Source organism: Lemur catta, chromosome 2, assembly GCF_020740605.2.
Source record: "Lemur catta isolate mLemCat1 chromosome 2, mLemCat1.pri, whole genome shotgun sequence".
Classification (NCBI taxonomy): domain Eukaryota; kingdom Metazoa; phylum Chordata; class Mammalia; order Primates; family Lemuridae; genus Lemur; species Lemur catta.
The window spans coordinates 145956878-145982492 of NC_059129.1; the positions used below are offsets into that span (position 1 = coordinate 145956878).

A 25615-nucleotide genomic window follows, 5' to 3' on the forward strand; every position below is an offset into this window, starting at 1 on the left:
CTTTTTTGTCCCCATGTTACCATTCTCTCTTGTCACTTTTTCCACAGACTGTGATCATTGTGTTTCATTTTAATCACTTTTTTTAAGGACCAGGGTCTGGCTGTCTTTCCTCTGTGCTGCCTGCTAAGCCGTGTGTAGTTGTCATGCTCTGGTGTTCTGGAAGTGTGCGGAGGGCACGGCTGCTGGGCGCAGTTTGGGTGCTGTGCTGCTGCTGTTCTCAGGGTTCTGGGAGGGAAAATGAATTTAAAATTTTACTTCCAGTATTTAAGTTTGTTTAATTAAATTTCAAAATTATATTTAGTGAAATTGGTAATTCTTCATGCCTTTGAAATCTGACTGCTTTCCAAAAGACTCTTCATCCCATACTTTTTTTAAAAAAAAGAATGGATTTGTTAAATGAACAAGTAATCCTAAATGGTTATGATTATTCTTTCAGTTTTGCAAATAAATGGACTAAGATGCAATAATATCTTCTCAAAGACCATTTTAGGTTCCTTTAGGCAAGCAATTCTTAAAATTATTTAGCTTTATATATTTGTGATACTGTATTCTCAATTTTAATGGCTCTTGTTGCTTTTAATGTTGTTGGATATCAGGATGTGTGAAGTTAGTATATATATTATGGTAAAATCTTGGTTTTTCCCAGTTATTTGCATAATTGTAAATTTATTGTTAGTACTTACAGTTACTGATAACATGCATACTATGAAAAACTTAATGTGAGCCACCTAGGGAATTTTAAATTTTTTACTAGCTACATTTTGAAAAAAAGAAACAAGTAAAATTAATAATATATTTTATTTTACCTAATACATCAAAATGTTATTTCAACATGTAGTCAATGTAAAGTCATTAATAAGATATTTGACATTCTTTTTTCCATACTAAATCTTTGAAATCTGACTGTATTTTACACTTACACATTTCAATTCGGACTGGCCACATTTCAAGTGCTCTGTAGCCATGTGTGGGATTAGGGATTAATGTGCAGTGCACTGACATGCAGCAGCAAAGAACATATAACTTCTGGACCTCATTTTCCTTTTTTAATTGAAAAGAAATGGAATTACCATAACATGAACTTTAATTTTATATATGTGTGTATGTGTGTGTGTTGTGTGTATGTGTGTGTATATAAATATAAAGTAGGAACTAATAGGTTATTTTAATTAATTTTGAGTTTAGTCTTACTAGGCTAGATTTGATTATGCATTATTGTTTAGAAATAAGTCATAAATTAAGTGGTTTAATATTTCTGAAGTAATTAAATTCTGTTTTATACAGGTTTTTATCATAAGCAATAACATTCTCATTTTTATTCAGATGAGGTAAGTCAGGTAGTGAGAGCTCCATGATGTTACAGAATTATTATGGCTTGACAGGTGACAGTGTGTCAGGCACCTGACCAGTAGCAGACCTGTTCCAATCACAGCTGGCTGAGATGAAGCAGAGCTCTTTACTCTGCCGTCCACTCAGTGAGGGGCGGACATTCCAGGCCAGCACTCCCGTGGCTCAGCTGGGAGAGTAGATACCTCATCACCAGGTAGAGATGTGGTGTTCCCAGCTGGAAGGAACTACCCATGTTGACTTGATAAGTATCATTAGAGATGCCTTATAGTGTTTTCATCTCTGGGTATTCATCTATGATTTTTTTGTTTTTCTGAAATAATTACCAGTAGATCTGTACTTTCTCTATGCAGCAGTTGTATTTATTTCTTATGACCAGTTTATGACTGAGCTGGACATGAAGTATAGATAGGAGTCACATCGGCAGAGGTGGAAGGAGACAAGGGCATTTCAGTAGAGCCAGTGAGTCTGTGTTTGCAGGAAGGTACAATGTCAGTGGAATGGTGACATGTTGGCAGAAGTGTTGCAGAGGAGTCTGTTAAGTGGAGAATGTTTACTAGAGAAATAACGCGAAGTTGGGACTGTGTTTGGAAGATCCAGATGCCAACTAAAACTTGGATACTACTTAAAATAGTCTAGATCCAGATTCTTTACTTGCACAGCATGTTGGTCTTCCTCTAAGAGTATTTTTCTTAATAGCATATTTCATGATATGTTGTCTGACTTTTAATCAAATCTGATTTTTATAACCAACCTTAAATAGACCTTTTAGATTTTAATGGGTCTCTCATAATCATGAATGCTTATTTTCCCCTCAGATGAAAACGTCTTTTGTGGCAAGCAGATATAAAATGAGTTTACTTGGAATTTCAAGAAGTGATTATAACTTAGAATTCAGATAAATTCCCAATATGTAAGAAAATGTTATCTGTTATATACTAAATACTGTGTCTTTTTCATTGTCCATTACCTGATAGTCATGAATTTGAGTGTGTCCTAAAGTAGCACATTTGGTGCCACAGTCTGCAATGCTTCACTCTCTAACTTTCTAAGTTAGTAATTTGACAAAGTTATATTGCTAACTCACACGTAATGGACATATTAGTTACTTGTTAACTTACAAAAGTATTCATGCAATAAACGTATGGACTGTCTCATGTTGGGTTTTTAAAAGAAGGAATTGACCAAATTGCAGTAAAGGCCACTTAATTGGGAAGCTGCTCTGGAAGGGACAGAGGTCCTTGTATTCAGTCTTACAGTGGAATCGGAGGAAGGGACGACCTGTACAGGTGGCTGTGATACAGGATGAGAAACTCACTGCTCAGAGGCAACAAAGGCAGTCCTGTGGGAACGTAACTGAGGAGAGATTGTTATCTCCCCCAGCCCTGGGAAGGTGAGTGGGCTGGCGGGTGGTGGCAGTGAGCCCCAGAGACGAAAGGTGCAGAGAATCCGGGCAGACGTGTTGTGTCAGAGCCACCTGAGTCAGAGTGGAGTGGGAGGGTGTGCCTGGTGCTTGGTCTAGCACAGTGCTGGGAGAGGGCGCAGCCTGCAGCTCGCGCCTGGTGCCGGAGGCTGCTGTGTGTCCGACAGCCGCTGGCAGCTGGCGAGCTCTGGTCAGGGAGCGTCATCCCAGCTGTGCTCCCAACAGATCGGTCGTGAGGAGAGATCCTTATTTTGCCAAATTTTTTCTGAAATTTATAATGTAAATGTCAGCCTATTTAAAGATAGGTAGTAGTGCTGTCAAATATCTGTATATGTGATCAGTTCTACTTGAGTATTTAAATTTGGACTCATTAAATTTCACAGTGCGTGTAGTGTCGTAAATTACCTACCTTATAATGATGTAGGATTTCAGGTTACCTAAATATTATTTGCAGTTCAGATGGAGTCTACAGCTTAAGCTCATGATTTAGTTTCCTACTTATGTAAAGTAGTTATGAAGAAAAAGAGCCTATAGCTGCCCTCAGGCATGTGCTGGCTGGTCACACGAGTGAAGAAGTTGAGACGTGAAGAGACGGTGCTGGGAGGCTGCGTTTCCTTGTGAGCATGGAGCACAGACGTCTTCCCGGGGCGAGCGCCGTGAGTAGCAGAAGAGTGAGCTGGTGGGCAGCACCAACTGTGTGCGGAACGTTTCAGTTTTAGAGAGAAGTAAAATAGTCCTGGTCTCATTGTCTTGTAGAATTCAATTTTGATTTTTTGATTTTAAAAAGAAAGAGTTTGTTTTATTACAGTTTTCCTAAATACGTATTTGGGACTTTTTTGGTCTTTATTAATTGTAATCTTATGAAGCATACCAGAAATGGAGAGGGAGCCTTGATTTATTGTTTTAAAAATATATATTTGGTGTTTTCTTATTTATAGTAGTGTTATTAAAAATACTGTATGACTAGTATTATTGCTAAACATTTTCATTGTCAGAGATGATAATTGGTTATCTTCCTAAAAGGATGGTTCTTATTTACATTACTAGTCGGCATTACATTAACCAAAAGATAATGCCATGTGAAAATGTAGGTGACAAGGACAGTCAGCATTCTGACATTCAGTAAGCATTGCTTTTTTATCAGGCAAGTACAAAGCAGAGGAAAAAATAACTAGTGCTTTTAGAACTTTAAAGAAAAAAGTCTGACCTAGGGTACCAGCTAAAAGGGAGTAATCGGGGATTTTCAACTTCAACCACAGTTATTATTGGATGACTTAAAAAATCTCTACCATGAGAACAGGGGTTTTGTCTGTTTTGTTCACTGATGTATACTCAGAGCTTAGGGCAGTTTCGGCACCCAGTGGATATTTGATGAATGAGGGAAATTGTCACTTAAACAGCTGAGTTGTGGAATTAAATAGTTATTCAAACAGTACCTGAAATTATGGAATGTGTAAAAATTCAGTTAATTAGGTTGTGTATGAGGGAATGCCCAGTTTAACAGAGAAGGGGCTGTGGGGGGCTATGTCTTAGAAGTAATTTTCCTCAGCATGTCTTAGGTCCCTGGATTCAAGGAAACTCAGTATTGGCATAAGTGAAGTCAGGTAGAAAGCATATTTACTACTCTTGTGCTAAGTGACATGCCAAAATTCAGTAAGTTGCCATCTATTGAGTGCCTACTGTATATATCATTGTGAAATTTTACCAAAAAGCTCAGGCTGTGCCATCCATCCCAATAATGCTTTCTGTGACAAAAGGCTGACAGGTCGTGCTTGGCTGTAGTGTGGTGGCAATGCTGCATGAGCTCCCAGGGGGACACCTCTAGGCCTGGGGTGGAGACAAGCAGTGAGGTGACAGTGTAGCCCTCCAGGAGGAGCGTGTGGATGGACACAGGAGGGATATCGAGTGGGCAGGTTGGGATGCTCAGAGGACCAGGAGCTGCTAGAGAGAATACTTGATTTTGCCTCGTGTAGAATTCTTATGAATTTTGTTCCCAGGTAATGTAACCACATGAAATTTAAAGCATACTGCTTTCCAAACTTGAGTTGTTTTGCTAAATTAAGAAATTTTATACTGTTTTCAAAACGAGGTATGTAATAGGTGGTTTTATGCTTACAAAACATGACATGCTACATGCTTGATTTTTTTCTTTCCCCTTGATGGGAGAAAGGGAGTCAGGCATGGAGGATGTGGCCAGTCGGACGGTCCTGCAAACTCCACTTCTTAACTGAAGGGGAATGGGAATGGCTCCAAGTGAGAATTACACAGTTCCAGCATGTCGTAGAAAATGTATTTTGATTAAGTCATTTATTGAAATCACTGTCTTTATACCTTTCTGTGATATATTTTTATTTTTATGACATAATACTTCATAACTATTGAAATGAATTTGGATTTACCTTTAGTTGTGACTTAAGAAATTATGCTGAGTTGTAGAATATTGTCAACACCCAAGTAAGATTTCATGCATGATTGTTTCCTTTGATAGTTCCAATAAATTATATAAAACTTTGATTTTTATATTACAGTTGTGGTGTCCAAGTAGAATATTGATGATTCTAAAAGTAATTATAGATGGTACTTAAGTCTGTCCCATAGGATTTTATTCATCATATATTAATTCTATGTGAAATGGGTCTTCTTGCCTTAATATTTATTTAGAGTTACTGTATATGAGTTATAATATATAGTATTTTCTACATAATTTTCTGTTATTACCCAAGCCCCTCTTTTTGTTTGAACTGAAAGTTTTTTCTTGTTTTAAATTTTAAACAATCTGTATGAAAAGAACAAGGGTGTTGGGAGGTATAGGTAAATAATAGAATGTAAAAATAATAATACTATAGTAAATTGCTTTTTGTGTTAAAATGATTAATAGTATTTTATGTGAGTAGATTTTAACTCACTGTTATGGGCTGTTCAGAACTATTAGTTAACTTCAAAATTGCAAGTGTATTTTATTTAGTTTTCTCATCAGCTGATTAATGAATAACTGATTTTGGGGGCGTATTTTTTTCTTCTAAATTTGGAAACATAGAAGGATTTTCTGTTAGTTCCTTTAGTTTTACCAAATTGAATGCTAATTCTATTAGTACAGTTTTTATATTTCTAATTTTCACATAAAAATGAGAACCTGGACTCTGCTAGAGTTATGTGTGTACGCATGGGGTGGTTTTATTTTTGTTTTACTTTGTGGTGCATTTCTTACTGTGTATTTTCAACATGGTGTTTTTACCTTGTTTCTCATAGGGTGCTGGTCAGGATAAACTGGGCATCTATGTCAAATCTGTTGTGAAAGGAGGTGCTGCAGATGTGGTCAGTATCTGTTTTAAAGAAGCAAGTGTTCAGTGTGTCGTGTGTTTAACAAACGATGTGAGATACCTCACTGACACTTTTCAGTTGTGTATAACCACATGCAGTGTTTGCGGGAAGAACCAGCATGCTGTGTGCTCACCATTGCCTGTCTTTTTCCCTCCCACTTCCTTCGCTGTCCCCACCACTGACGCCTGTCCACACCTTGTGGGTGGGCCAGGACGGACGACTAGCCGCAGGTGATCAGCTCCTCAGTGTGGATGGACGAAGTCTGGTTGGACTCTCTCAGGAAAGGTATGATTGATTGATTTGTTTGAGGTTTAGTATTAGCATTTTTAGGTCATATTTCACAGTAAATTTTGAAATTAGAAGGCAAAACATAATGCTAAAAAGTTGTGCTCTTACTACTCTTTACCTTTTTAAGTGTAAAACTCTTAGTGTACATGACATTTCATTTGTCACCAAATTATAAACGTGTTTTAGTCTAGAATAATTTCTTTGAAACTGAAAAGAGACGAGTGCTTAGCACTTCTTTAAAGTACTGAGTGTTATCTTGCCATTCTTAATATGATGACCTGCGATGTGTTGATTGCATGTTTTCATAGTCAGTTGTCGTGGGAAGGACATGGGCAGTGGGTAATTGTCCTCGAGACAGCAGATGAGGCTGTGTGGACCGTGACTGTCGTTGCAGTTGCAGTGACAGAGCAGGCACTAGGCTTTCATTTTCCTCACACGTGTGACACTCTCTTCCTAGGGCAGCAGAACTCATGACAAGAACCAGCTCTGTGGTGACACTCGAAGTCGCAAAGCAAGGTGCCATCTACCACGGCCTGGCCACCCTCCTCAACCAGCCGTCCCCCATGATGCAGAGAAGTAAGGACAGTGGTGGGTCAGTGACCACACCAGGGGTAGCACATCCCGTAGCAGGTAGCCGGGTGCTGTGCAGTTTACCATCATGCCCTCTCTTCATAATCACAAACTGTGGAATAGGCACTAACGACAAAGGAACTGAGGGGAGAGCACTTGAGCTTGATTCCCAGGTCACTGCTGGAACCAGGGTTCAGATGTCGGCCAGGTTCCCCTCCCTGTCCACGAGAGCCATTTAACTTCCCCCACGGAGCCGGCTGTCTGCTGGCGAGCTTCCGTAGGCGCTCAGCCAGTAAGACAGCAAATGGATGGATTTTCAGTTTTTATAGACAAATTCATGATATAGAGTCTTTCAGGAATAAATTCAGTTCTCTACTGAAGGAATATATGTCTGTGTATGTGTGTATATATTCATTTGTATATGAGTAGTTATTTTAGTCCTGCATGTGCTGAGATGAAGCATGATAATGTTGTTGTATATGTGGTCATGCTTCACTTAATGATGGGGATAGTTTCTGAGAAATGCATCCCTTGGCAATTTTGTCCCATGCGGACATCATCGCACCCCCTAGATGGTGCAGCTCACAGAACGTCTAGGCTGCACGGTGCAGCCTGTTGCTGCCGGGCTGCACACCTGCACGTCATGTGACTGTGCTGAGTGCTCTGTAGGCAGCTGTAACACAGTGCTAAGGATCTGTGTATGTAAACATAATCTAAACACAGAAAAGGTACAGCAAAAATAAAAGCGTAAAAGATTAAAAAAATAACCATATAAGAGATAAAGAACGGTACATCTGTACAGGGCATTTACCATGAACAAAACTTGCAGGACTGGAAGTTGCTCTGGGGGAGTGAGTGAGTGGTGAGTGAATATAAAGGCCAAGGACGTTACTGTGCACTACGGAAGACTGTATAAACACTGTACACTTAGACTATAGTAAATTTATAAAACAATTGTTCTTCAGTAATAAATTAACCTTAGCTTGCTGTAACTTACTTTATAACTTTTTAAGTTTTTTAACTTTTAATTTTTTTTAACTTTTTTTGGCTGTTTTATAATAACACTTAGCTTAAAATACAAATACATTGTTCAGCTGTAAAAAAATATTTTCTTTCTTTATATTCTTACTCTGTAAGCATTTTCTATTTTTAAAATTTTTATTTTTTATTTTTTTTTACTTTTTAGACATTTTTGTTAAAAACTCAAACATAAACACACACTGGCCTAGGCCTGCACAGGGCCAGGATCATCAATATCACTGTCTTCCACCTGCACGTGGCCCCACTAGGAGGGCTTCAGGGGCAGTGACATGCTTGGAGCTGTCATCTCCTGTGATAACAGTGCCTTTTTCTGGATACTTCTAGAGGATGTGTTTGAGGCTGCTTTACTGTTCACTTTTTTGTATAAGTAGAAGGAGTATACTTTAAAATAATGATAAAAAGTATACAGTAGTAAATGCACCAGTAACACATTTATTATCATTATCAAGTATTGTGTACTGCACACTATTGGAGATGCTGTATTTTGATACCAGTTGCATCAAGGTATAGGAGCTCACATCAGCATCACCAAAACCATGAGTAATACGTTACGCTGCAACTTCACAGCAGCTGCAACATCATTAGGCAACGGGAAGTTTTCAGTTCCATTAAAATCTTATGATATCACTGTCGTGTATGTGGTTCATAGTTGACTGAAACATTGTTATTCAGCACTTGACTGTAATTCACTTTATATAAAACTCAATTATTTAAATAAAAGTAATTTATTTGTGGGAACTGGTTTTGTAACTACATAAAAAAAAAATCTCAATAAAATCAACATAAATTTAGTACCCCCCCCCCCCTTTTTGAGATAAGGTACTTGCTTTGTTGCCCAGAGCGAGAGTGCAGTAGCCTCATCATAGTTCACTGCAGCCTCAAACTCCTGGGCTCAAGAGTTCCTCCTGCCTCAACCTCACAAGTAGGTGGGATTGCAGGTGTGCACTTGTAGAGATGGGGGTCTCCCTATTGCCCAGGCTGGTCCCAAATTCCTGGCCTCAAGCCATATTCATGCCGCAGCCTCCCCAAGTGCTAGTATTGCAGGCATGAGCCGCCTCACTTGGCCAGGATAGGACTTTTAATAGAAGTTCAGACACCACAGGAGAAAACCATTGTGATTCATATTCTCTCTTAAATCTTTATTTACCTTCCAGGTCATTCTTAATACGCTTTGCTAAATGTGTGCATCTAAATATAGGCCTTTCTCCAAAAGTCAGAATTCTACAAACAGTAGCAACAACAAAGGTACCAGACAACCTGGACCTACTGTTTCTTAAAACAAACAAAAAGGGTATCCCAGCAAAACCATGTGTTATATTGTTGGCCTTGACTCAGCACGTTTTTTTACTTTTTGCATAACATAGAACTTAATATCTCGGTGGTTTGACTTCTTGGTTTAGAGTCATTGAAGAGAAGCAAACTAGAATGTGAATTGAAATCAAAGAGGAAAGCTATTAAATGTAGATAATAAACCAGGCTTAGCAAGAAGATTGGAAAACTGAAAAGTAACAAAGAACTGAATGATCATGTTTGATGGCTCTCCCCAGTGACAATAACCCAGTAACCCTTGGTGACCAAAAACATTGTAATTTTTTTAACAAGTGAGGAAAGTGTATTTAAGTTTTAAAAAAAGTTACTTTAAAATGGTTAGACTTGTTACTTAAAATGGTTAAGTTTCATTTAATGAGAAAATAAGCTTTGAAAGTGTACGTTTTCCCATGAATACCAGTTAAGTAAAATGTTTTGTTTATTTTTGGTATATTTATTTGAAAGTTGTTTTAAGATTCTATAGAAAGAATTTACCTTTCTATGAAAATCACTTTATTTTTTTTTTTTGCTGAGGACAGTTCTTACGGAATTTTAAATATCATCTTTCTTTTAAAGCTATTCTAGGTGTTGAAAATAGAATAAAAGCTTGAACAAATGAAGAGATACTGAATGTACTTTGATTTCAGTTTCAGATCGTCGTGGCTCAGGTAAACCCCGACCAAAGAGTGAAGGTTTTGAGCTCTATAATAATTCAGCTCAAAATGGTTCTCCTGAGAGTCCTCAGCTGCCCTGGGCAGAGTACAGTGAACCAAAGAAACTGCCTGGGGATGACAGACTGATGAAGAACAGAGCTGATCACCGCTCCAGTCCCAACGTGGCAAGTAAGAGGAAACCCTTTCTCACTCCCCGAGAACATTAATGGTCAGAAGGGGGGGTGGGCAGTTGGTGGTTTGGTTATTATGAAACTTAAATTATTACCGGAATATACTGGCTAACTAGGTTATGGTTTCTGAAAGGGACATCATAATTAACATTTCTCTAACAGAATTAAAAACTAAGAGGGAAAACCTTTGGTTCAGTTGATTCTTGGAGCAAATACGTCGATATTGTCTCTAGCAGGGGTTGGCAAATTACCAACAGGAGCTAAAATGTTTTTTACCCTTTTAAAGAGTTAACAAAAAGAAGAATAATAGATATGCAACAGGAGACACAAGGCTTGCAAAGCATAAAGTATTTACCATCTTGCCCTTTACCAAAAATGTTTACCAGTCCTGGATAAAACTAGGTCTGTAGATAAAACTGTAGCTCTAGGCTCTGATGATGTAAGAAATGGGTATGGATATGAGACCTGATTTCTCACGTGCCTTCTTTTTTGTGTCTTTGTGCTAGACCTCTCACTAACAGTGTGAAGATGAATGAGACCCTTAAATTTTGTCTTACATGTAGTTTGTTTATTTAATATTAACCTTTTTCCCACTGACTTTTTACCAGATCAGCCTCCCAGTCCTGGAGGAAAAAGTTCATATGCTTCAGGAACAACAGCAAAGATAACGTCTGTCTCCACTGGAAACCTCTGCACTGAGGTCTGAGAAATAAGCAAAAGACTTTCACTACACTTTAATACTTGGGTTTCCCTTGAAATATCTAGGTTATCTAATAAGATTTTTTTTTTTTTGAGATAAAGTCTCACTATATTGCCTAGGCTGGTCTCAAACTCCTGGGTTCAAGCGATCCTCCTGCCTCAGCCTCCTGAGCAGCTAAGACTGCAGGCATAAGCCACCACACTCAGCTAATTTTTTTTTTAAATTTTGAGAGACCAGGTCTTGCTATGTTGCCCAAACTGGTCGCAAACTCCTGATCTCGGGTGATCCTCTTGCCTCAGCCTCCCAAGTAGCTGAGATTATAGGCATGAGCCGTCGTGCCTGGCTTAAGTTATCAAATAAGATTATTACTACTGTACAAATTATCATTGAGCATAATTCCTAAATTTGCATTTAATCTTTTGATTTTTAATATATTAATCTGGTAAATTAGTTTTAAATTAATAAGTCTGGGCAAAATAAAGTATTTTTCATTCTCAGTATAGGATCAAACACTTAATTTTTAACAGTGTTTAATGTATATACTATTGTTTGTATTTTAAAACATATCATTGGAAATTAAATTAGTCTGTTTGTAAAAAGCTCAGTTTTCTTTGTTCTTCACATTTTACAGGAGCAGACTCCGCCACCTAGACCTGAAGCCTACCCCATCCCCACTCAGACATACACCAGAGAGTATTTTACCTTCCCAGCTTCCAAGTCCCAGGACCGGATGGCTCCTCCTCAGAACCAGTGGCCAAATTATGAGGAAAAGCCGCACATGCACACAGACAGTAATCATTCCAGCATTGCCATTCAGGTTAGAAAGAAGGGACTCCACAAGCTCTTCTCAGTTCTCAAAGGAGTAAGAGAGACCAGGGTGATAGTAAAAACTGAGCAACTTTTGAGACACAATTGATGTTTTCTGTAGAGCAGGATTCTTGTCCTCTTATTCTTTCCTTTCATCATTTTATGGTTAAGTCTGAGGAATAAAGGGAATAGGATAGAATACTTAATAAGAAAAAGGATTCTTCTTTTTTTTATTTCAGGATATTATGGGGTACAAAAATCAATTCACGATGGCTAACAGACTTAAACCTAAGGCATGAAACCTTAAGAATCCTAGAAGAAAATGTAGAGAAGACTCTTTCAGACATCTACCTAGGCAAAGAATTTATGAGGAAGATCCCCAAAGCAATCACAGTAGCAACAAAAAGAAAAAGGATTCTTTGTTTTTTGATGTTTGATTAATGAATGTTAGTACTATTAGGCCTCACAGTTTTTAAGGCAGGGTTTGCTGATTCTAGGAGTGAGAAATGAGAACCCAAATGTTCTGCACACTGTTTCTGTCGGGCTGTCCCTCCCTATGGAGCTTATGGCGTGGTTGGGAAATGAGACAGATACATTCAACACAGTATGGTCAGTGCTGCTGGGGAGGTGCCGCCAGCTGGGTGACAAGCTGTCTTGAGCCCCTGGGTGACATCACAGCTGTCTGCACGGAAGAGCCGTGCAGGAGGAGGGAGGAGGCACAGAGCTGTGCAGCTGAGCAGAAGCCTAGGATCAGCGTGAAGAGAGCAGACAAGTGGAGTCAGACGGAAGGGCGCCATGACTGCTGAGGAATTTGGACTTTTGACCCATCAGTAGAGAGGAGATGCCAGTCTGAGCAGTGAAGCTGGGGAACATTATCAAATGCGTTTTTCTTTTTAGAAAGATAACTGTTTGCACTGTGAATGATTGGGAGATGAAATTAAAGGTATGCTTAAAAATGGGTATAGTCTAGGCTATGTAACATGCCCCGGATAGTAAACAGATAGAGGAATCCTGAAGATAATCATTCTTAGATTAGAGTGGTCAGAAAAGACTAAATTTAGAGTTGAGATGGGATGTGAGCTGAGCCTCAAAGGACGAGAAAAACAGGCAGAGGAGGGGAAGGATTGCACTCCCAGGAGACAGGATGAATACAAATGAGAAGGAGCCTGGGTGCTGAGGGCAGAAAGTGGGTCTCAGGCCACAGATCTCGGGCACCACGAGATTTCGTCTTGTCCTGTTGTCTGGTCTGCTGGTCCATCCTGCCTGTTCCCTAGGCGGGCCCCATTGCCTGCAGCTGTCCAGGCCTGTGAGTGGTGGGTACCCTCCTTCACCATCGCCCTGCTTAGGGTGCCATGCGTGTTCTGAGAGCAAGCCGGAGTTGGCTGAGAGGAGGTACCTTTCTCCACATTTCACTTTTAAAGTAATTTCATGCCCTAGTTCTTCTAGCATATTTGTTAGACCTTAGGAAAATCTGCTTCCCGTATGTCAGGGCAACCCAATTTATAAAGCATGTATTGAATCCCACTTTCGTGCACATTCTCTCTGTTTTATGGGAGTAGCATTATTAAGTCTTCACATTTATAGTATGTAGCTGCGATTTGCTTCCACCTCACAAGACGGATAAACAATACCTGGAGGAGGAAGTTGGGAAATTGAGAGGCTGGGGTGTTGAAATGACTAAGAATTATGATAGGGCTTAGAGGGGGAGGGGAGGGCTGCAGTGAAGTCTTGGCAGAGAGCAGCAGTGTGGCATGGTCCCTGTCCTGCAGAAGGGGTACATCAAGAAATTTAATGATATTTTTATGTGGTCCCTAGATTTTGTACCCTGGGAGGAGGTACAGAACTGTCTCTGTACAAAGTAAAGCTATAGCAAAATGCTGAGAGTGATAATTCAGCTTTTGTTTGTTTGTTTGATTTTTAAGGAAAAGGAAACAGTTTGTTTTCCAGATTTACATTTTTAATTTCTACTCATTAATGTGGAAGGAAAAAGATGTTTGAATCAGACATCACAGTGATTGTTTTTTATCAGGATGGACTGTTCTCAGTGCTGCCATCTTTCAGACTCCAGGACAGCCCTTTGAGAAAACGTGTTCATTCTGATCTCTCTCTGACACACACAACTCTGTGTCCCACAGATTATACACTGTGTCTTACACCTTTTCTGGCTGGAGTGGAGGTACCGCAGATGTGTAGATGATACACTGTTTACACCTTTTAGGATTGGAGTGGAAAGACCATAGATGTGTAGATTATACACTGTTTACACCTTTTAGGATTGGAGTGGAGATACCATAGATGTGCAGATTATACACTGTGTTTTACACTTTTTAGATTGGAGCGGAAGCACCACGGATGTGTAGATTATACACTGTTTTACACCTTTTAGGGCTGGAGCGGAGGCACCGTGGATGTGTAGGACCTGCCAGTAGGTTGCCATGCACAGCTCTGTCAAAGCTCACAAAGCCAGTACTCAGCTTGTGAAGTTGAAAGTCATGCACGGATAAAATGGTTAAGGTTTAATAATTACTCTAACAATGATTAGAAAAGCAGTCTCTTGGAGTCCAAGTCACGTGGCTGGCCCTGTGCTGGAGGCATGCAGATAGGGCAGGGGGCTGCAGGAATGAGAAAGGGCACAAGCTGTGAAGGGCTTGAGTTTTCATTTGTTTGTTTTTTGTTTGTTTGATTGTTTTTTGCCAGTGATGCAGAGAGAAAGTACAGTTTTCCCTCCTTTTTACAGATAAATTTACTGTTACTCCATATTACCAATGAGCTATAGGACAGTCTCAGCCTCTCCTCTGTATACTCATGTAACAATTTTCCCAGTTTTTTCCTCCCTGAAGATAAAATGCTTGTGAATATTTAGTAATTTCTTCTGATAAATGGCAGAAATACAATAGTTTTTCTCTTTTTCCAGCGTGTTACCCGTTCCCAGGAAGAACTTCGAGAAGACACAGCTTACCAACTCGAGCGGCATCGGGTAGAGGCCGCGATGGACCGCAAGTCCGACAGCGACATGTGGATAAACCAGAGCTCCTCGCTGGACTCCAGCACATCCAGCCAGGAGCATCTGAACCACTCGTCCAAGTCGGTCACGCCTGCGTCCACGCTGACCAAAAGCGGCCCTGGCAGGTGGAAAACCCCTGCCGCTGTTCCTCCCGCTGCGGTGGCCGCCTCCCAGCCGGCGCGGACAGACCTGCCGCCCCCGCCCCCGCCGCCCCCCCGCGCACTATGCAGGTGACCTGGACGGAGCCCCCCTGGATTTGCCGCTGCCGCCCCCACCTGCCAGCCAGCTGGGGCCGCAGGGTGCCCCAGCGGAGCGCAGGAGGCGGGAGGAGCACCAGCGCTGGTACGAGAAGGAGAAGGCCCGCCTGGAGGAGGAGCGCGAGAGGAAGCGGCGCGAGCAGGAGCGCAAGCTGGGCCAGATGCGTTCGCAGGCGCTGCCCGCCCTGCCCGGCCTGGCCGCGCCGCCCGCGAGGCCGGAGAAGCCCGCCGCGCTCCCGAGGCCGCAGGACACGGTCATCCGCGAGCTGCAGCCCCAGCAGCAGCCCCGCACCATCGAGCGCAGGGACTTGCAGTACATCACGGTCAGCAGGGAAGAGCTGTCTTCGGGGGACAGCCTGTCTCCTGACCCCTGGAAGCGCGACGCCAGGGAGAAGCTGGAGAAGCAGCAGCAGATGCACATCGTGGACATGCTGAGCAAGGAGATCCAGGAGCTGCAGAGCAAGCCGGACCGCAGCGCCGAGGAGAGCGACCGCCTGCGGAAGCTCATGCTGGAGTGGCAGTTCCAGAAGAGGCTCCAGGAGTCGAAGCAGAAGGACGAGGACGACGAGGAAGAGGAGGACGACGACGTGGACACCATGCTGATCATGCAGCGCCTGGAGGCTGAGCGAAGAGCCAGGGTAAAGGGGAGATGCCTCGGTTGTGCGATGTGATCCCCGGTTCAACCTGTGTGTCTGTCAGAGGGAGCCGCGCCCTGGTCTCCGTAAGGGTTCACCAGGCCCCTGGGCGGTGCGCTCAGTGTACGTGCCACTGTGGGCCGATGGCCTGCAGACACAGCCAGGCTAGAAGGCCGCTTTGACAATTTTAATACAATTCAAATGGAACTGTATTGTTTTAATTAGCAAACTCATAGTTATCCTTCTCATTAACACTTCAGTTGAGAAAGCAAGTATTCGTCAATAACCAGTAATAAGCTTGATCAGGGGTTGGCAAATTTTTCTTCAAGGGCCAGATAGTAGGTACATCCGGCTTTGCAGGCGCGTGGACTCCGGCAGCCACTCAGCTCTGCCGCTGGAGCACAAAAGCAGCCACCGGCATGTGTAAAGGCAGGGCCTGGCTGTGTGCCGATAAAACTTTATTTACAAAAACACGCAACAGGTAATTTGCTGGCTTCTGGTCTTGATTAGCAGCACCTCTTGGTGGTTAACAAAATAAACTGTTCAGATGGCCAAATTTAAGGCCATTACTGGAAGTGAGAAATCCACAGTAGTTATGCTGTTGATGAAGCAAGTATTTATTAAATTAGTAAACAACTATATTTCGATTGCAATGCAGAGATATTGATAACTTTTGATTTTATCCATATTTCTCTGTATTATAAAAATCATTTGTTCTTTTTTCATGTAAAAGAACAAAAGTAAAATTTAAATTAGTTTAATGTAACAAATTGTTAAAATTCAAAATTTTAGAGGATGCAAGAGGTTACCCTATAAAGAGAATTATCAACAGAGGCATTTATTGATAATAATTTGTGGAAAGTGCTACTGACCATGATGTGTTAATGAGTTTCAGTGATTTTTTTGTTTGTTTCAAACACAGTGCAGTAAATCTCAGGAGAGACGGCCAAAAGCCATGTCCTCTTTGTCTTTTGGATTTTGTTTCTAATTTCAGCTCTTTTTTGATGCTGTCTTTACTAAAGTTCTAAACCAAAAGCTGTTAGGTCAGACACTTCACCCTCTTCACCTCCTGACGAACTTTAATCTTGGTGATTATTGCTGTGCACCCAGAGCTCACCAGTGCAGTCCCTATTCATTTTGCTCTGTGAATTTTTCCTGAAAAGTCTCTCTGACACATACATGTCTTAACATATATAATATCTCAGCCAAATTTACATGTATCTTTGCCCAGAATTTAACTCAAATCCGTCTTACACTTAAGTTTTTTAAATGAGGCCAAAATGTTAACTATTACATTGTTTTATTAGTATTTTTATTAGTGTTTTTGAAGACATCAGTAGTGAGCTTCCTTAAGAATAACTGTATTCACTGTAAGAACTATTTTATTTGAAAGTGAATTATTTGATTAATAACTAAGTACTGCACTTTTACCATAAGGGTGCTTTGAATAACTTTTACCTTCTGTCGGAACTCTCTGGCACTCCATTGTGCCAGCTGCTGTCCTGCTTGCCACGGCAGGTACGTCCCCTCTGCTCCAGTGTGTCTGTCCTGGGCACGTTAAAATGGATCCGTCAGAAACCTTGAGCACATTCACGGCCTTGTGTCACCCACCCTGGAAGACGAGGCAGGGATGCTGTCCCTCCGCCGCAGCCCTGCCTCTGCGCACACAGCCGCTGTCCGCGGTTCCCACAGTCATGCCTGTGTCCTGACAAGAGAGAAAAATTAGGAGCTGCGTGGTAGTATTTCTGTAATTAATTCCTTTCTGTGAGGACTAAATTTTTATTTGAAGGTCTGTCAGAGTTTTTCCAAATGGTTAAAACACTGAATATTTTAAACCCTTTTAGTGCAAATGATGATTTTTGGAAAGTTTCTTATAATAATTTAGTAAAAAGTATTTGGTTTTTGGACATTAGTTGTATTAGTCTCCAAAGAAGAAAGCTGAGAGAAATTTTGCTTTTTTTTAGTTTCTGTGTATCTTAATGATGAAACTCAAGTATTTAATACCATGTGGATATTTTTTTATTTCTGAATACTAGAAATTAGTCTGTAGTTCTTTTCTCGTCAGGTTATCTAAAAACAGATGACGCATGATAGCAACAAAGTATGCCAATGGCAGAATACAGGTCTAAACCTAACTTTTTTTTTCATGCTTCATCTTTCTTTGTTTTTTTCCTTCTCTGTTACCTGCAGCAGACTGCTATGCCAGCAATCTCTGTTCTAGATTTGGTATGTTCTTGTTTCTTTCCCTTCAGTACTTTTTTCCTGTCTTGATTTTCTTTTTTCTTTTAGTGGTGATTATTTTATGTTTTCAGTAGATCCAGTTCTCCTTAGGGTGTGCTAGATCAGGAGATGTAGTCATGTGACTCTCTAGAAGCATGCCTTGAATGTTACTAGATTTAGTTACTCTTTGCTTTTCTCCGTTAATTTTAAGTGTTACTGTTTGTTTATGGTTTTGACCTTTTCTCAGTTGTAGTCATAAATTGAGTCTGTGTTTTCTTATGTAGTCCTAAATACATGAGCAAAAGACATAAATTTTGCCAAGAGGAATCTGTTTTATTCTTGTTACGTTAGAAATACATTTTAAATATCCAGTTGTTAATGAACTCAAAACTGTCTAAGATGTCACTGTTGGTAGAGTAAGAGAGGTTTCCACTGTATATGTATGCTGTGTTTTCTTTAACAATATCACCTGGATTTTAGTTTAGTTTATCAGCCATGCCAGTTTATAGTCTGCGGAAAAATACTTAAGGTCACACACAGTCTGTTGTAAATTCCATGTGTTCATCGTCAGTATTGGGGAAATCTGGTTGGTCATTTAGTGCCCATATGCTTGTGTGCTGTATCTGTGTCACCTGCTAGACAATTAGGTTCTGACTGATGCATTTATATTAACTGTAAGGAAGTATTTATTCTTAGTCAACTTCTAAGTGATATAAAGCCAATATGAGACAATACTTTAAAAATCCCTGAATTAAGGTTTGACTTTAATAGCCTTTTCACCAAATAATAGTTCCCCCACCCCCACCCCCCCGCCATTTAAATCTCACAGTGGCAATGTCACCCTATAGGGAAGCCTTTCCTGTGGACATCTCTGCTTGGTGATTAGAAGACATATTTTCTGTACTTTTTTTTTTTTTTTTTACATGAAACAAAGATTTAAAAATATACATTTTTTCCTCCCTACTTTTTTGTGTATTAAGGTGTACATAGGTGTAGTTGGAAAATATTTATCAACTAGAGTCATGTCTTTGTGTGAGATATTTAACAAATATTTGCTTAGCATCCTTTACATGGAAGGCGCTGCGCCAAGGTGTTGTCTTTAATATACCAGCCACTTGTAAGGCCCAAAGAGAATTTTCTGTGCCATGAAGAATTCTATAACAGATGAACAATAATCTTAAGAATAATGGTTGCACCAAGATTTTTATTCCACAGAAATAATTTCAAGCTTTTCTTTCTTTAAGAGATAATTACTTTGAGTCTTAATATTGATCTTAACCACGTTTCTGAGCATTTCTTAGCCTAATTTCCCAGTAAATGTTAACATCATGATTATTTGTAGAATTTTTATGTCAGAGTGGCCAGGGTGCCCTGGGAGAGCCCCTTGTGTTAAGGTATCAGTCCTCTCCTGCAGTAGTAAGGATAAGGGCAGATACGTGACCGTACAGGAGTGACAGTACGGTGTCTGGTTCTTAGGCTCTTTTCTTAGGCATGTCACAGGACTTGCAGGTGCCTGAAGCAGTGAGTGAGGCAGGTCTCTTCCTGTTTGGGAGCAGCTGGGTTTCCTATGGTTGGAGGGCTGCCTAGGCTGGTTTCTGTCTCTGGTTTCTCTACAACCTGTCATCACAGTTGGCCCAGGGTCTGCCTTCTTCATCCACCTGTGCTCACTCCAGGTCTGTGGCAGTAGTGCCATACTGATGCCAGCGACACTCCCATTTTCTAGCCCAAACCACTCACACACTGAAGACTTGTACCCACCTGTCCACATAACATCTCCACATGCAGTCAAATAAGACTTTTCAAATGCAGCATGTTCAAAACAAAATTCCTTCTATCCCCTGTGCACCTTGCACTACTTGTCACTTGGCCATCCCCTTCCCTGTATCAGTACCCACTGATGTTTCGTTTCGCTTGGCTTATCCACGATTCCTTTTTTCTCTCTGTTCAGGAAGTCCACTGGCTTTACTTCCTCAGAACCTGACACTTCTAAGCACCCCTGACCTGAGCTGCCATCCTTTTCCTGCCTGGGTCACTGCAGGAGATTGGCTGGGCCCCTCAGTTCCGTCCCGGTCCCTTCATAGGGCGTTGTCAATATACTCGCATCCATCCCATGAGAATGTCCTCTCACAACCCTCAGAAGTGAGGCTTCCTTCACTGAGACTTTCCGAGCCTCCCCAGGGCCCGCAGATGGTGTTTGGTCTCTCCAGGCCCCATCTCCTCCCCTTGCCCTCACCCCCTCCGCTCCAGCCTACCTGTTACCGTTAGTGTCCCTCCATGTGCTGGGCCAAGTCCTTACCCGGGTACCTGTGGCTGCTGCCTCACCCCGTGCCCGTCTTGCTCAGATGCACCTGTCAGGGAGGCCGGCTGCTCCGCTCCCTAGGGTGCTGCCCTTCGCTGAGCTCCGTGTGTCTCTGTACCGTGCTTGGGGGTGCTGAACACGTTACTCGTCATTGTGTGTGTGTCTCTTCTGGGTAGCTTGTCCCTCCGTGGGATTAGTGGCCTTTTTCTGTCCAGGTTTCTAGAAGAGTTGTCAGCAGTCAGAGATGTTGAGTGAGTGGAACAGGATCCTAGAGCCAGTCCCCAGGCTCCCAAAGGTGTGGGTCCTTCCCTGCTGTCAGCAGCCCAGGAGTGAAACTGTCAAGAGGTGGTCCCCATTTTACTTCCCAAGGTGATGTGTATTCCTGTTCACATCAAAGTGTGCCTGCGGGACAGGGCCCTCAGCGCCATGTTACCACGGAGCACCTTGTGTCCTTAGGCCTTTCCCTGAGATCCCTGGGCACATCCGTCTGTTTCCTCCCGGCACAGTGCTCGGCCGTGTCTGTGGCACCTGTCTCTAACTTGTCTGGCCTGTTCAGTTAGGACTTCGGGGGCTTAACCGCAGCTGTGGCTTTTGCCTGGCTGGGTCCCAAGGGCAGTAGTCAGCCCTTCCTCCTCCCAATGGGATGTGGGACTTGTACCTCCAGGTTGACAAATAGTTGCATATATTACTCTCATTTCCTCATAACAAACCCAGCGTGTGAGGGATTTGCCCAGGATCATGAAGATCATATGAGAGTCAGGGTTCTTCAGACCCAGCATGCGCAAGACTCAACCAGGACAGGCACACCCCCTAATCTGAAAATCTGGAATCCGAAATCTTGCATATCCAAAGGTTTCTGAGTGCTGACGTGACGCCGTAAGTGAAACATTGCACACCTGGCCTCATGTGATGGATGGTAGTCAAAGCTTTGCTTTATGCACAAGTTATTTAAAATTACCTTCAGGCTTTATGTATAAGGTGTATATGAAACATAAATGAACTTTGTATTTAGACTTGGGTGCCATCCCCAAGATATCTCATTACATATGTGCAAATATTGCAAAATCCAGAAAAATTCCAAAATGGAAACACTTCTGGTCCCAGCATTTTGGATTAGGGATACTCAACTTGTTCCACATAGATCAAGTGAGAGTCAAGGTTCTAACCAGAATTTTCTGAGTTCGTATTAAGTGCTCTTTCTACAACATGAAAATACCTGTTTTCGTAAAACTGTTAAGAGCCATCTTTCTGGAAATGTCTTCGGCCTGGCAGTCTCTCAGTGACTAGCCTCAGCTTTGTCTTATTGCCACATTTTGATGAGTTGTCTGCTGACTCACATACCATGAGAGCTCACAGGGAAAACTCCCCCCTCGGGGTAATACCAGGGAAGAAGTGTTTTCAGGGATTCCAGTGCTCTGTTTTCCTTCTGTGAAAGGCAAGCTAGTCTTCCCACACAGGCCTCCCTCCTGCCTGGTCTGCACGTGGGAGGTAGACCATGAATGAGCACACGCCTCTTTCAGCATCCCGGGTATAGAAGCCCCATGGAAGTAGAAGCCTTGTAAAAATTTCAAGCAAGAATTAGCAGGAAGCCTAACTTGAGAATTACACCTTCAGAGAGACCTACGTGTAGAAAGTTGGACTATATTTTGCTTATTCAAATTGAAGTACTCTGGAATGAAATTGGCTGTGCCAGAACGTCAGAGCCATAGGACAGTCACAGTGCATCTTCTAGAAGGGCCAGGTTTGCTCAGGGAATTAGGGGGAGAGATATGTTCATATTAAAACCAATACGTACATATTGTGGAGTAGAAAACAAAATTTGTATGATTGTGTAAGATAAAATGGTCACTAAAGTGTGTGTTGTGGACTGCTTGAGCCACACTCTTTCTTGGGGGTTATTTATTCTATTTAGTGTCTGCCACTAGGATATTTCAGTGGCTAAGCTTTAGATCTTATATCTTCTGATAAAACTGTCATTTTCTTTAAATTAAAAAAAAAAGAGTGTATGTACTGTGTTGAGAGAAGGAAGCTGTCATTTAACTGAGTGCCAGGTGCTATTGTGGTGGTCTCCTCTCTGTCAGTTAATGCAAACTGCTGTTCAGAGAGGGGACTTTGTTTTCCTAACCAGGAAATTGACCCCCACGACATGGAGTGGACCTTGGCTTGGATAAACGGCTGATAAGTTGCAGAGATGGCTTCTGAAACTAGGTCTCATGGTACCAAAGCCCTGTAGTAACAAATGATCTATTCAGGAGTTTTCTTTCTTTTTTGGCTTTAAAAATTTTTATAAGGTGGACACTTTTAATGGGAGGGAGCAGAAGCAAAAAACGTCTATAGCGAAAAAGGGTTTTAGGAGCTGTAACAGACTGTGCCTGCAGTGAAAATGTCAAACAGCAACGGCTATCACTTGTCCCTGTTTTACATTCAGATATAAGTTAATGTATTTCTCTGGTACAAAATTACAAATAGACAGATCTCAACATGTATTTTTTTTAACCTGAAAATACCTGTTTTGGGAAATGTGGACTCTGCCAGTATAGCAGACCTTGGTTCAAGCTTCCATAGTGGCTTTGAAATCCACGAATAGTTCTTGATTTAGAATAACTTTTATTCTGGACTATCTTGATTCCTCAGGTAATAGTTCATTTGGGTTTTGTGTTATCTATTCTGATCTCCCCCCAAATATTACTACTTCCTGCAAGGGTGCTTTGGTAGCATATAACTTTTCATCCTTTTAATCAAAGTGTTAATGTAACAGGCAGTTTGTCAGTGGACTGAAGAGTGGTTAAATTTGTTAAGTTAAAATACCCTTTAACTGTTACTGACTGTAAATAAGTCATACAGCTCAAAGTACTGTTTTGAGCTGTTATTTTGAGTTAATTAAGAGATTCTCATTTGCTCATTAGTGCTTTGTGAGGGGGAGTAAAGCAACATATCTTTGAAGAAAAAAACAATTTATGATTTAGAAATGCAAATATGTGATTTAGCCAAAGATTGGAAAGAAACTGCCTTAATTATAATAGCGCTGGTTAATTTGCCTTCTTTTAAGAATAGTAAGTAATGAACTCAACATAAGGAAGAAGGCTCCTTGCTTCCTGCTGTCCAGATTTAGAAGAATAAAGGTTTTAAGAGAAAATAATTGGCTATGGCAATGTGTAACATTTTCTCGTAGGGAACTTATTTTTGTATTTTATTTTTTATTTTTTTTCTGTCAGAATATTATGGGGATACAAACATTTTGGTTACATGTAATGCCTTTGCCTTGCCCAAGCCAGGGCTCCAAGCGTGCCCTTCCCCCGTACAGTGCGCTCCACCCCCGCCCCGCAAATTAATACAGCCCCTATGGAAACTTGGAGATATCTCAGAGAACTTATTTTTAATTAGAACTAGAAAGTATAACATACATTAGTTTGTGCTTTGTAGGATAAGGGAAAAGCCCCTGTTTCATTAATGCAATTTTACATTCTACCTTAAACTACTTCTCTGTAGAATGTTTAATGTTCTCAATTGGTGTTTTATTTTGCTATTTTTATTTGGATGCTGTTTTTCATCATTTGTACTGATGGCTGAAATTCTTGCTAAACACTCCGCTCGTTGGCTGTGATCCCTTGTGCGGGGAGCACACGGGAACCGGGGCTGGTTCTCTCCGTTCCGCGAAGCCAGGCGCTGCTGACTCCTTCCCCTGCCCCTGGGACCTGCTCAGAGCTTCTGCTGCTGCCACAGTGACGATGACAGTTTTCCCACAATGACAATTTTCTTAACATCTCTTTTAGGCTTATACATAGATTACACTAAAGAGAAAGTTAAATTGTCTTTTTGAGAAGACAGTTTTGTTTTCTGAGATGTTATGTTATTATTTACTGACAGGAAAGCCTAATGACACAGGTTAATATCTTTCCCACTAGATATAGTATTTTTTTCCACAGAAATCAAGGATGAGTCAAGTTGTTAGATTTCTGTTTTTAAAAAAATACATACAAACACAATTCAAATCCAGAAGTTAACATTTTGTATTTTTGCTTTAAGCCATTTATAGACAAACTGGTAATTCTGTCGAAATTGAAACACAGGAATTTGTGTTTGGGATATGTAAGGGATTCCTGCAGTGGCTAGAGATTGCGCTGGAAGGCTTTGAGTTCCATTTTAATTTTAGAAATGCTGAGTCGGCTCCTTAGGCCGTGTGGCAGCCCAGCCGCGGCTGTGCAGGCCTGTGCCCATGAGAGAGTGGAAAGTGCAGTGTTCAGAGTCACCGTTGCCCAATGCTGGGGTGACGGAAGTAGCTGTGTGTCGAGATGACAAAAAGGAAGAGTCTTAATCTGTTCTGCACTGGTGGTTAATCCAGGGTCCCTTTTTAGCAAAGATATTTCCAACCTATGGTGCATAGAGATGTGACCAGGAGGATAAAGGCGCTAAAAACCGAAAGGAAGAGACTTAGGGTTTTGAAGACATCCTTAACTGTTTGAGTGATATGAAGGAAAGGTATTAAAGTTTATGTTGTCTCAAAAAGGCAGAACTTGAATGACCAAAAACAGAAAAACAATCAGGTAATGACTTTTAGACCAGCGTAAGAACTTCTTGCCCAGTTGTTACCCGAACACAGAGCGGGCTGCACTGAGAGGTCGGCAGGGGCTCCCAGGCAGACCAGAGCCTGGATGAGGCTCCCGCTGGTCTCAGGTTCCGGTTCCGTGGTGCAGAGTTCGGGGCTTCTCCTGAGCTGGGACGGGATTCATGGAGTCTGGAATGGGATCTGGAGAGAGGTGACAGCAGAGGGCCAGGGAGGAGGAGTGGTAGAGCCTTGGTCCCCAGGAAAGGGCGGCCGCCACCAGCGTAGCTCTCAGCGGGTGCCGCGGCCCGCCACGGTCTGGTGCTGCCTGGTGGACCCACCTCCTGAGACCCGAGTGCCAACCTCCCATAGCCCAAGAGAGCAGAGAAGTTTTTCTTGACATTCAAAGTGGAAATTAAAAAGAAAAAGAGGCAAAGGAAGAAGGAGGTTAAGTGTGTTCGATAATTCTATAAAGTGGAGTATATGTATTGTTTGAATCTGTTAATTTACAGGAGTGAGTTAAATTTGTTCTAGTGAAAGAATTGTGTTTGTTTAATGTGTGAATGTATGAGGCGAATTTCATCTTTGAGCCATGATTAATGGAAGAATAACTTACAAAGGTTTTGGGTAACTTATTTTGAAATATTAGAGCTAAAAGTGTGCAAGTTTTGTCGTCTTCCAACAGTGATCTTAACCTGGTTTTCTGTACGTAACTTTGTGTGTGCATCTGTGTGTCCGCTTGTCTTCATGTGTGCGTTTCATGTCTGTGCTGTGGAGTTCGCTGGGTGGAAGCTAAAGTCAGTGTGTTGTCAGTTGCAGGATGAGGAGCGGAGGCGCCAGCAGCAGCTGGAAGAGATGCGCAAACGGGAAGCCGAGGACCGCGCCAGGCAGGAGGAGGAGCGGCGGCGCCAGGAGGAGGAGCGGATAAAGCGAGACGCTGAAGAAAAGGTCATGGTCCTCTGAGGGCAGCTAGAGTCTTAAGTTAGCCTGCACAGGAGCGATTGGCTG

General features: G+C 41.6%; 1 protein-coding gene across 1 annotated transcript in view; it reads left to right on the forward strand.

Annotated features, from left to right (window-relative positions):
• AFDN (afadin, adherens junction formation factor) overlaps positions 1 to 25615 on the forward strand; it is a 145031-nt gene that overhangs the window by 109679 nt on the left and 9737 nt on the right. The window contains 9 exon segments of the mRNA XM_045544730.1: positions 6020 to 6085; positions 6303 to 6376; positions 6837 to 6955; positions 9946 to 10140; positions 10751 to 10842; positions 11474 to 11659; positions 14564 to 14863; positions 14865 to 15548; positions 25421 to 25555. Coding sequence (XP_045400686.1) covers positions 6020 to 6085; positions 6303 to 6376; positions 6837 to 6955; positions 9946 to 10140; positions 10751 to 10842; positions 11474 to 11659; positions 14564 to 14863; positions 14865 to 15548; positions 25421 to 25555 — 1851 coding nt within the window.